Below are 12,064 nucleotides of genomic sequence, written 5' to 3'. Positions count from 1 at the left end.
AGATGTACAAAAGCAACTGAGCCAAATTACCCCATAAAGGCGTTTCAAAATTTTTGCTGATTATAGTTAAATGGAAAATATATGGTATGTTTATATTTTATGTTTTAATTATCGATTCGCATTATGGTTGCTGCTTCATACATACGACCATACATACATACACATATGCTTAAATAAATGTGATAGACTTTGGAATTCGTTCGTCGCTTTGGAACTTGTTTAGCGCATTACGTTTTCAATATCTTACCGTTATATTACAACTTCTATTATTCTAATGTATTCTTCCACTAAGAACATAAGCCTAATCTTTATGTAAATATATTTAGAATCGTTCAGAATCATCTTTGTTTGCATAAACAGCGTTTAATTGGTTAGCTAGTTTACCAAAACTCGCCTTACAATGCTGTTTGTTTATAAGAATATTTAAATAAAGTAATACAAAAATATTGCTAAAGTCAAAACTAGCTCTTCTCTGCTATGTCTATAGTCTTACAAATGTGATATCACTAGTAAACATTTTAATGTAAATTCGCAAAGCTAAAATGACTTTCGAACCCAGCAGTGAAACTCAAGGCATGCGAACTAGTTCGGTTTCGATGACTTTGGTACTGTAATATTGCCTATGAATTTCATTGTTAGAAAACTGCTTCCTATTTCACAAAATAAATATAACTTGAAAGAGCCAAAAATGATCCCAAAAATTACATTTGAGAAATGGTTCGACGATTGGAAGAAGCGCAGTGCATAATATCGAATGGGGACTATTTTAAAAGCGAGAAAATATTTTTTTTTCAGAAAACGAAAATTCCCGTTATTTTTTAACATTTCTCTATAATAACACTAACAAATACTTTTACTTACCATTAATCTGAATCTCTAAAAGAAGAGAGATGAAAAAGGTCTAAGTTCGAATAAAAATATAATTTCATGCATTCGTAAAATTTTAGAATATAAAATAACTGAATATTTAGATATGTCAAATCGAACTCCATGAAAATAATTTTCAAGTAATATTTTCAGTGCATATGATATTCTTAAATCTATTTGAAATGGACCATATACACTTTTATTTGCTATATAACTATATAAACATAAAGCTAGGCTAACCATTCTCACCTCATCTCGCTAAGAAACCTTACAGACTGATCGATATACATATGTGGAGTAATATCAACCTAAGTTAGAAAGATCCCATATTCGTAATTTTAGGTGTTAAAAAGGTATGGAACGCACTGTTTTTTAAAAAGTCTCCACTTATGACGTGGTCATAAAATTAAATATAATATTAAAAGAGATGAATGGAATTATATTTGGATAGAGGCAGTAATACAGTTCTTATGGTAGTTTCGGTAGTTTATGTTAAATTTTCGAATAAATTTTTATCACGAAGAAAGCTGTTCATCAAAATCTACAGCTTTTCTTAGACAATTTGGTATGCATAAAACCTTCAGATGGAGAAATTATTAATTCCTGTTAAAGTACATTCGATGTCCTTATGTATGTAATTCGATTTCCTTTGCATGGTCACCACGGACACGCTTGCCGAAGTTCAAACGCTGAAAGGCGTCAAATCGCACAACAGCGCGGCCAATTGACTGGACCATTTCGTGATATAAATCGATAGTGATAATCGCAGTGTGACTTGTGGCGCCGTCCTGTTGGAACCATATATTGTCCATTCATTTCAGTCCATTCAGACAAAACATATTCGGTTATCATTGAGCGATTTCCACTCACAGTAACGTGCCGGTCTTGATAATCACGGAAGAAGTATTGTTGTAATTTTTTCGGGATGCAATGATGATTCATGGAATACGTGTGGATTGCTGTTTGACCAATAATGCATATTTCGCTTATTGACGAAGCCATTCAGCCAGAAATTACCCTCTGCTGAGCCTTACCTGAAGATGATTTTTCGATGAAAATTCGGATAATTTTCAAGTTGTTGCTCAACCCAGTTCACGAACAAACGAAGATTCTGTACGCTTGAGAACGAAGTGTGAGAGACTGATTTGGGACAACACCTGCACTTCTTTGTCACACTGGTACGGGAACATTCTGTACTGTGCCTGTGGATTAAAATTTTTCTACTAGACGCTCAATTGTTGATCTGACAGGATGATTATGACGAATATAAATTGAAGTAGTGCTCTTAAAGTTGAGGTCACAGACTCCGAATAGAGGTAGTAATTATTAAAATTTTGACTCATTGTTGGATCGTATATCTTTCCATTATTAAATGTCGAAACTTACAGAAGAGAAATCTCAAAAGAGCGGGAGAAATATGGCGTCGTTTGCTGTCCCTATCGGTCTACTTTTGTAGCGTTCCACTTGAAAAGCTCTTTAGTATTTAGGAATGGTTAACAACTAGTGTCAATAGAACTAGTTCAATTCCATTCAACTCATCGTGGCGCTAGAAAATTTTTTATATGTATATATACACAAAATTCGGAGGTGGTATTGCTGCTGATTGTGGTCAACAAGTTGACGCCTGCCGATGCTCATTATGTGCTGTCGATATAACAACAAGTTTTTTTTTCCTTATTTTCTCTTTTTATTCTGCAAATACTACTAATTTTAATATTCGCCTATTCATTGCCTCTTTTTTACGACCATTCCGCGTTCATCTATGGTATTCGCCCCCAAGCAAGACCAATTAACCAGCGCTACAACACACATTACCTAGCGGCTAATCGATGACGCTGGCGTTGAGCCAACGTACGAAACCCTCAACTCCGGTCACAGAGTTTGCACGCCGTCCATTTGTATATATTTATTTATGCGAGTGTTTGTTGTTGAGTATTTTTGGTTGAGGGCATGCATATTGGAGCAGCGTTTCGCTTCGTTGCCAACAGCAAATATACGCTAACATTAGCGATTGCGACTAATACAAATATGAGTGTATAAATACGAAATATTCGAAATAATAATAAACATTGAAGATGCCAAAACAAGAACAACTACAACACCACCACCGACGCCAAGCAAGGGCAACAAATGCGAACTGACGTGCACTGGTTGAACGGCATCTTCGTCATTTAATGGTGTGATGTGGTTCTTTGGGGCTTATACTTAGTTGTTGTTGTTGTTGTTGCTGGTGTCTAGTAGCCATCAGCTGGAAATTCATGGCGCTCCATCCAATAACTTTTTTATGCAGATTAGATCATTAGTGTTGTATTTTCGTTTGTTATTGCTATTGATTTTGTTATTGCTTTTGTTATTGCTTTAGTTATTGTTTTTGTTGTTATTGCTGTTGTGGTTTCTCGTTTTGGGCTAACTCAATATTTGTACGGTCATCTTTCGTTTAAGGTGGAAAAAAATAAAATATATTTTGTTGTTTTTGGTGTGATTGCACTTATAACTTTTTGCTGTTCCCCCATGAGTGCTATAATTTTTGTTGTTGTTATTGCTTCTGTGTTTTTTGCTTTTAGACATTTGACTGTTTGACTTTACATGTTGTGGTAGGCAACTGCTTTGGGGCATGCTTAGAGGCCTGTTGTTGTTGTGGTTGTTTTTCCAGTTGTTGTTGTTGTTGGTGTTTACTTATCGGTTTCTTCGTTTTTGACAGCTGTTGCTCTTTTGGTTTGCTTATTTGTTTGTTTGTTTGTCTTTTACACTTTTCTTTGCTTTTAACTTTTTGTGTCAGTTTCATTGAACTTGTACGGCAAATTAGGGTGAGCCATACAGTTTGTGCAACTATTAGTGGGTATGAGGCACGAAATTCAAATTCATCAAATCAAAAAAATTTGAAGGAAGGGTGGAAAACTCTTATTATAAAAATTTAGTACTAAATAATTTTTTGAACATGCTTCTTTTTATTTTAAGATTCTGTAATATTTTTTATAAAATATTGCCTATAATTTTTTTATATTGTTTTTGAGATTTTAATATTTTTTTTTTTAATATTTAAGTTTTATTAAACAAACAGTTTTAGCATTATATTTTAAAAATTTTTGGTATTGTCGTATAGTTTCGAATTATCTCAACTGTTTAGATTTTTTTTAATTTTTAAATTAGAAGTAATAATTTCAGAATAATATTATAATGATTATAAAAAATATTATACAATTTGCATTTTTATGAAAAAAAAATTAATATTACTTATACTATTTTCTTGAGGAATATTTTTTTTTTTTAAACTAAAAATTTTGAAAAATCATTTTTTTCTTATATTTCATCTCCATTGCTCGACTGTAGTCCCTCAAAAAATTGGTCACTCACATATTTTAAGCATTTAAGGCTATTATATATAACAGCATGGAAAGCCAATTACATATGTATATTTTTTTTAATTATTCTTCAATGCGTTTCTTGCTTCTTGCTTACCTTCTAAAATTAAAAATATAAAAAAATATTAGAAAATTCTCGCATGATATATTTTAGGGAAAAAATCGATATAAGAAAAAAATGTATTTTTCACTAAAATTTTTTGTTTCTTATATTTCATCTCCTTTGCTCCACTGTAGTCCCTCAAAAAATTAGTCGCCCATATATTTTAAGCATTTAAGGCTATTATATATAACAGCATCGCAAAGCCAATTACATATGTATATTTTTTTTAATTATTCGTCAAAGTGTTTCTCACTTCTTGCTTACCTTCAAAAATTAAAAATATAAAAAAAAATATAACAAAAATTCTCGCATGATATATTTTAGGGATTCTATTAATTTTTAAAAAATTGTAGCATGCAATATTTTTTTTTAACTTATGACATGTTGCTATTTGTTTTTAATTATACTGTCTGTAATATATTTTGCACTTTTTCATGTGGGAAATATCTTTTTCTATGTACAATTTTCTTGCATGATATTTTTATAAGTCCAATATGTTGACGTTGTCACTAATTAACTTAGTTCACCTTATTTGAATTAAATAAATTCGTATAAATAATTAACTGAGTGACATTTATTAGCATAAAATGTTTTTAATTATACTTGAGTATATTTATATATATATACATATTTATACTTATACTCTTCGTTAATATATTAAATGATAGCAGTAGATATGTGTATATTAGCATGTGTTTAGTTTGATGACGTCGTAAGTGCTCCAATTTGTTAATTTCATTTCAAGAAAATATCGATGAAGCAAATTATAGAATTATTTCAAATCACATTAAATATTTTTATTCAAAATTAATAATTTTTAATGATTTATGCTATATTTAATATGTTTTTATGAAAATATGAAAAAAATGGTTTTGAAAATCGTTTTTTGTTTTGTGAAGGCTCTGCAGTATCTTCTAGATCTGTTCATGTTTTTTGTATGAAGCATCGTCCCATTAGAATCCTATCAGAATACTTTAATTGTTAGCAATAAGAAAAAGGTTTCGAAATTAAAAACATTAGATCACAAAAAGGCTATACCGACTCCGAAAATATTCTATTGAAATTCATATCAAAAAGACACTACTTATCATTACATCTGTATCACATACATCATTTAAATCAGCAATAAATCTCCCTTTGTATCATGAAAATTTTGTTCGAATTATGTAAATGTCTCTTAGATCACTTGAAGGCTATTTTATAAAAATTCTATAACTTAGAAGCTGAATTATCAAAAATATACCTCAGAATTCATTGTTGTTGTAAGCAAAAAGACTGCAGTAGAAGAGTGAATTAAAGAAGTTCATAATATATGTAAATTATTCAGCAACGGCTTCGTTAATAAAGATGGAACATTTACAAACTACCTTTGATTGCCGAATTCTTGTACATATGTCTACTTCCGTATGAAGCAAAGGTATGAACCCTCGGCCAGTTCAGCTCTGCAGCAACTGCATGCTGCGACCTTTGGCTGTGAGACAACGTAAAAATCTAACGGGTATAAATACGCGTTCAATAGACAACTTAGATATTATCAAACTTTAACCGTTGTGGTGTAAACAGCTCAAGCATCAACTACAAAAAATGGTGCGTAAACAAACAGCAGAAGAATAAGTGATAAGCAAAAAAGAAAAATAAATACAAAATAAAAGTATACTTCGAAGATACGAAAAAAAATATATATACTATAACAGTTGAAAAATAACTATCTCTCTTATTAATTCAAAATAAAAATAACAACAATTTGTGTTTCGTGTCTTAAGACTCAAATAGTGCCTCCATATGTGTACCAATTAATGAAATCTCTTATATTTTGTTTGTGCAGAAATTCTTCGTTGCTGTCTCCTTCGCCTTATTGGCATTCGCTGCTGCTGATGTCTCACATCTCGGTGGTGGTGGTGGCTACAACTACCCTGCTCCCATCCATGAGGAAGTGAGATCTGAACCAATTGTACCACAAAACACCTACATCCCACCCGCACCACCAGCACCAGCACCAGCTCAGGGCTACAACTACCCAGCACCAGTGCACGAGGCTGTGCAATCGGAACCAATTGTCCCCCAAAACACCTACATCCCTCCTCCACCACAGCCACAAAACACCTACATCCCACCCGCACCAGTACAGGAAGCTGTTCTCTCCGAACCCATCGCACCACAAAACACCTACATCCCCCCTCCAGCACAGCCACAGAACACCTACATTCCACCTGCACCAGTTCAGGAGGCAGTTCTCTCGCAGCCAATTGCTCAACCACAAAACACCTATCTTCCTCCTTCATCCTCCCATGGTCAAGACGGTTACCGTTACAAGACCGTTCGTCGTGTTGTCTACAGACGCCGTTTCTAGATGAATCCACAACTGTTGATTGTTTATTATTGTTATTAGTTAATGTTGTTAATGAAGAATGTACCTGAGTTATGCTTGAGTTGAAAATATAAAAATTTAAAATTCAATTTGTCGACTATTTAATTAGAAAAAGATATTCATATACATTGCGTGACTTAAATTAATTATCTGGTCAAAATTTGAAATATCCAATAAACCCTCACCCAACGTCTAGTGAGTTGATTGTAACAACTTTTGTTCTGTAAACGAGATGACATTTGAGTGCTGTTTAAATCTATAAGTTTTCTTACCTCAATAACCGTTTTTGCTTCGGGTCATGATATATCATGAACCTTTCATATGTGCCCGCGTAAGGGTTTCTAACTACCTTATAGTAATTTCGATTTTTCTCTCAGATCTACATCAGTATAGACCCCAGAACGGTGGGTAGTTTACCGTAATGATTAACCACTCCGTCTCTGAAGAAGAAGCTTATCTTTCAAAGAAACAGATATCTTTATTTTGCTATGATGTATTACATAATGACTTTATATTAGGTATATGGGAGCTAGAGAAAGTATTCACCCGATGTTATTAATTTTTGGTACAAGGGCACATAATTATACGTAAAATAAAAAAATACTGGTCGATTAAATCGTTTATATCGATTTTAGGCATTTGTGTCAACATTAACCCAAAAAAATATTTGTAGAGATCTGTTTGCATCCCAAATTTACTCTCCACTGAAAAAATTTCACTTTTTGAGCCGAATTCTCGACATTTGCGGGAAATTTTTGTAACCGTTTTTGTACAAAAAAAATTCAATTTACAAAAAAAAAACGGCGGAAGCAAAGTTGTAGACCTAATAGCATATAATTTCGACCATTTTGAGATCAGCGTCGTTATACCTGAATGCACTATTTATGCAAAGTTTTATTCCAATATCTTCATTGGATCGTTATTTATATTTTGTAAATTGAAATAATTAGCCCAGAGGTCCAAGAAGCCTTCAGTCAACTCCAACGTGCCTATTAGTTCGGAATTTCGCGGAAAATGTAAATTGTTTTCTGAATCAGCAAAAGTATTTGAATAAAATTTGCCGAAGAACAACTTTAATTTGTCATTCTTCCCCAATAACGCAAAATATTCGCTCATCAAGCTATATTATATCAAAAATTACACATTAATTTAATTTTGCTAAGATATCTCCCATATTAACCGATAAATACGGTATGAAGTACACCGGAATTTTAAAAATCCTACTACGAGATATATGGGAGATAGGGGAAGTTATAACCCGATGTCATCCATAATTGTTACAGAGCAGTCCTATGATAAGAAAATATCTTATTTAAATTTCTTTAGAATATCTAAGAGATTTATTGATATTTTCTTAAAAAAAAAAAAACAATTAGCCACTGGCACTGAGGTCCTCGTTTTCGATATCTGGGGCCTTGAAAACTAATAGTCCGATTTCTGACCCCGCCCACTTTCCCAACAATATTTCATACAAATATGTTTTTGTATTATGTGAACAAACATATTTTACTCTCTGTGCAACATGTTGCGAGGGTATACAAGTGTGAAATTATTTGGATTCGAAATAGTTTTTTTTTTGTATTAGAGAAAAAGCCGAAGCTCTCAAAATATCATGTAGATATGCTTATACTGATATTTTGTGTATGAAGCATCGTCCCACCAAAATCATATCAGACAACTTGCACTTTATAAAATCTCTCTAAAATATTACATGGAATGAATAATTTCAATTATTTGATAAGAAAATTCTATACATAATTTTATAAACTTTCTTTTGAATTTTGAAAATTTTGTTCGATATATGTAAATGTTTCTTGAATTTGAAGGCCATCTTATATAAGTTAAATTAAATGGAAGTTATATTCAAAATTATATGTATATCCGAATTCCTTGTTGTTGTAAGCAAAAAGACTGGTGTGGAAGAGTGAATAAAAGAAGTATATACTCGTAATATATGTAAATTATTCAGCAACGGCTTCGGTAGTAAAAATGGAAAATTTACAAACTATATTTTATTGCTTTTTAATTCTTGTATGTCAACTTCCGTATGAAGCAGAGGTGTGAACCCTCGGCCAAATCAGCACTTAAGCGCAGAGCATCTGCATGCTGTGACCTTTGGCTATGAGACATAAAAATCTAACGAGTATAAATACGCGTTCGATAGACAACTTAGATATTATCAAACTTTAACCGTTGTGGTGTAAACAGCTCAAGCATCAACTACAAAAAATGGTGCGTACACAAAAAACCGAAAAATAAGCGTTAAACAAAGAAAAGAGAAAAACAAATAAAAAATAAAAAAGTTAACTTCGAAGTTACGAAAAAATATATCTTTAACAGTTTAAAAATAACTATTTTCGTATTAATTAAAAATAAAAATAACAACAATTTGTGTTTTGTGCCTTAAGACTCAAATAGTGCCAGTGCATATGTGTACCCACTAATGAAATCTCTTCTATTTTGTTTGTGCAGAAATTCTTCGTTGCTGTCTCCTTCGCCTTATTGGCATTCGCTGCTGCTGATGTCTCCCATCTCGGTGGTGGTGGTGGTGGCTACAACTACCCTGCTCCCATCCATGAGGAAGTGAGATCGGAACCAATTGTACCACAAAACACTTACATCCCACCCGCACCACCAGCACCAGCACCAGCTCAGGGCTACAACTACCCAGCACCAGTGCACGAGGCTGTGCAATCGGAACCAATTGTCCCCCAAAACAGCTACATCCCTCCTCCACCACAGCCACAAAACACCTACATCCCACCCGCACCAGTACAGGAAGCTGTTCTCTCCGAACCCATCGCACCACAAAACACCTACATCCCCCCTCCAGCACAGCCACAGAACACCTACATTCCACCTGCACCAGTTCAGGAGGCAGTTCTCTCGCAGCCAATTGCTCAACCACAAAACACCTATCTTCCTCCTTCATCCTCCCATGGTCAAGACGGTTACCGTTACAAGACCGTTCGTCGTGTTGTCTACAGACGCCGTTTCTAGATGAATCCACAACTGTTGATTGTTTATTATTGTTATTAGTTAATGTTGTTAATGAAGAATGTACCTGAGTTATGTTTGAGTTGAAAATATAAAAATTTAAAATTTAATTTGTCGACTTTTTACTGACTTCCAGGTCCGAGAAGGTCCTTTTGTTTTTCTCATCTTATATTTTTTTCCTGTACTAAGCCCAAACGTAGCCTCATTTGAGTTTTAGAATCAAGCAAATCTCAAATTTAAGACTGCTTGGTCATGCTATCATATATAGGAAAAAAACGAATGTGTAAAAGAGGATTAGAGTCGAGGAAATTGACAAAAGATTTCATACAATAATATAGAAAGATAAAAGATATAGAGTTAAATCATAGACCTATACGTAATGAGCAAGTAAAATTTCATCCAGAGATATTAATAAGAATAACTGTTATGAATCACTTTTTTCAAGTATTTTAAGTATAAATTACAGTTTTTTAATTTGAAAAAAAATTTCCCCTAGATAGACTTTTGCGAGTAGATTATAACTATACAGCATATATACGACCTTTAATGACATAGTTTTATATTTATTTTAAATGTAAGCTTTCGGACACTCAGTAAATAAACTTTCAGCTAAAGATTGGCGCTATATTAATTCCTATTAAATTTTTGCTATATATTCTATCTATATCTTTTCAAATTTTTTTGTCTAACCTAACCGATGTGACTTCGAGAAAAATTATCATAAGATATTGTGCCAAAATGTAGGCATCAAAATATTATAGTTTGGATTACAAATTTAATTCCTTGCCTACATTTAGGGTGACAATGAAGTTTGAAAGACGTTAGAACGAAATATACTATTAAGTACTACCTCACCGTGAAGGACTTTTCATATGAGAGAAAGAAATAAGCTATATCCTTGAATTTCTCACAAAAGAATCTCACTTAAGTGATGAACCGCTTGCCATTCTACCACCATTTGATTATGCCAATCTATGTGATTTATACCAGATCATATGTCTGTTTGATTGTTTACTTTCTTTACCACAATGCAGTTAAAATGCCAAAAAATGTTAAACACAAGTACGAGTGTTACCAGAAAACCACTTAAAGCCTGCTCGTGTGAACACATATAACAACAAAAGATAAAATAAAGTATAATAAAATTAGTGAAAAAACTGCACAATTATTTACGTGAATATTATCAAGGCGAAAATCCATTAATGCCGCCAACGCAATTGGCGACGCTTCTGCACCACGTTGAGCGCACCTATAAACTCTGGATATTTTCCCAGATGGCTGTTTTTGTTCGTAACTAATTTTCTGGTATGCTCGCTATTATTGTTATGTGTGCTTTCATTCGAACACACAGACATCGCTTAACTGCATTGTATTACAGTTTTGGCAGTGATAAAAACAGACAACATATATTCTATAGTAATATAATACAGAGAAACCTCATTAGTCAAGGTTTGCTTGTATGTGCGTGTACAACAAAATCCCTGAACCGCCGACATTTTATGATTAAAATGTGAATTTAGCCGAAATTCGCCATAAACATGCAGTATAACCATTTTTAGAAAATTACGTTGCATTACACGATTACCCAGCAGTTAAATAAACAAATTATTAATTACTTTGTAACTAGTGTGACTTACTAGACTCGGTTGTTTCTATAGCGTCTGCTTTTCATAAAAGATACTGCTGTTTTGTATGTATTTAATGTCTTTCGAGTTTTCAATTGTTAGATTCTGGTTCAAAATATACTAGTTCCATCCAAGTTCAAACCGATAAATAACTATTTTGATCAAGTATTATGAGAAGAATTTGAGTTGCAGGTGTCTCCATTTTTATTACAAAAATACTCTCTCTCTCTCTCTCTTGCCCAACTAAGCTCGCTTTCTGAATCAACATTCCGAAAAAACTAGTACGCAAGGAATGCTTTTCAGACTAGTTCCTTTTACAGTCAGGGTTGCATAGTTGATGACCTCGCCTTTCTCTGTCTATTTTGCTGTTCTACCGCAGCTAGTGTATTTAAGTGAGTATGTATATTTCTGAATATTGAGTGTGATATGTGGTGATAGTCTTCCTTTATTGCTCTTGGCACTTTTATTGCCAACAGATGTGTGTACGGCTGATCTTAGATTCGCATTTAATGAGAAATATTACATAAATATACATGCCTACGAAACTATATACTCTATATAAATATATATACTTACATTCTGAGCATACGATGCACTATCGGACATAACCATAACTTAATTTCAAGTATTTCATATTGCTAGCGCTAATACAGACATTGAATGGTCATTGTCGTTGCTACTAAGGTGTTATTAATGAATGGAATTTCTCAGAAACAATCACTAAAGCAAGGAATTTATAGCT

The 12,064-nt window shown here is 33.1% G+C and overlaps 3 protein-coding genes and 1 long non-coding RNA gene across 4 annotated transcripts in view; 3 read left to right on the top strand and 1 right to left on the bottom strand.

Annotated features, from left to right (window-relative positions):
- Nucleotides 1-12,064, top strand: part of LOC105212457 (G-protein coupled receptor dmsr-1-like) — a 170,758-nt gene that overhangs the window by 22,867 nt on the left and 135,827 nt on the right. The gene's annotated exons all lie outside the window — the stretch shown is intronic.
- Nucleotides 5,764-6,789, top strand: LOC128921774 (snake venom metalloprotease inhibitor 02A10-like). The gene is made up of 2 exons (XM_054229982.1): nucleotides 5,764-5,919; nucleotides 6,158-6,789. Exons 1-2 carry the CDS (start codon nucleotides 5,917-5,919, stop codon nucleotides 6,680-6,682), a joined length of 528 nt encoding a protein of 175 aa, XP_054085957.1. The 5' UTR covers nucleotides 5,764-5,916; the 3' UTR covers nucleotides 6,683-6,789.
- On the bottom strand, nucleotides 6,475-9,652 carry LOC128921775 (uncharacterized). Its single transcript, XR_008471076.1, has 2 exons — nucleotides 9,517-9,652; nucleotides 6,475-6,531 (listed from the first exon to the last, which is right to left on the bottom strand). It is a non-coding gene; the product is annotated as an uncharacterized LOC128921775 (long non-coding RNA).
- Nucleotides 8,794-9,807, top strand: LOC128921773 (snake venom metalloprotease inhibitor 02A10-like). Its single transcript, XM_054229981.1, has 2 exons — nucleotides 8,794-8,932; nucleotides 9,173-9,807. The coding sequence occupies exons 1-2, from the start codon at nucleotides 8,930-8,932 to the stop codon at nucleotides 9,698-9,700; spliced, it is 531 nt and encodes a 176-aa protein (XP_054085956.1). The 5' UTR covers nucleotides 8,794-8,929; the 3' UTR covers nucleotides 9,701-9,807.

Source organism: Zeugodacus cucurbitae, chromosome 4, assembly GCF_028554725.1.
Source record: "Zeugodacus cucurbitae isolate PBARC_wt_2022May chromosome 4, idZeuCucr1.2, whole genome shotgun sequence".
Lineage (NCBI taxonomy): Eukaryota > Metazoa > Arthropoda > Insecta > Diptera > Tephritidae > Zeugodacus > Zeugodacus cucurbitae.
This window is presented reverse-complemented; position numbering and strand designations above follow the sequence as displayed.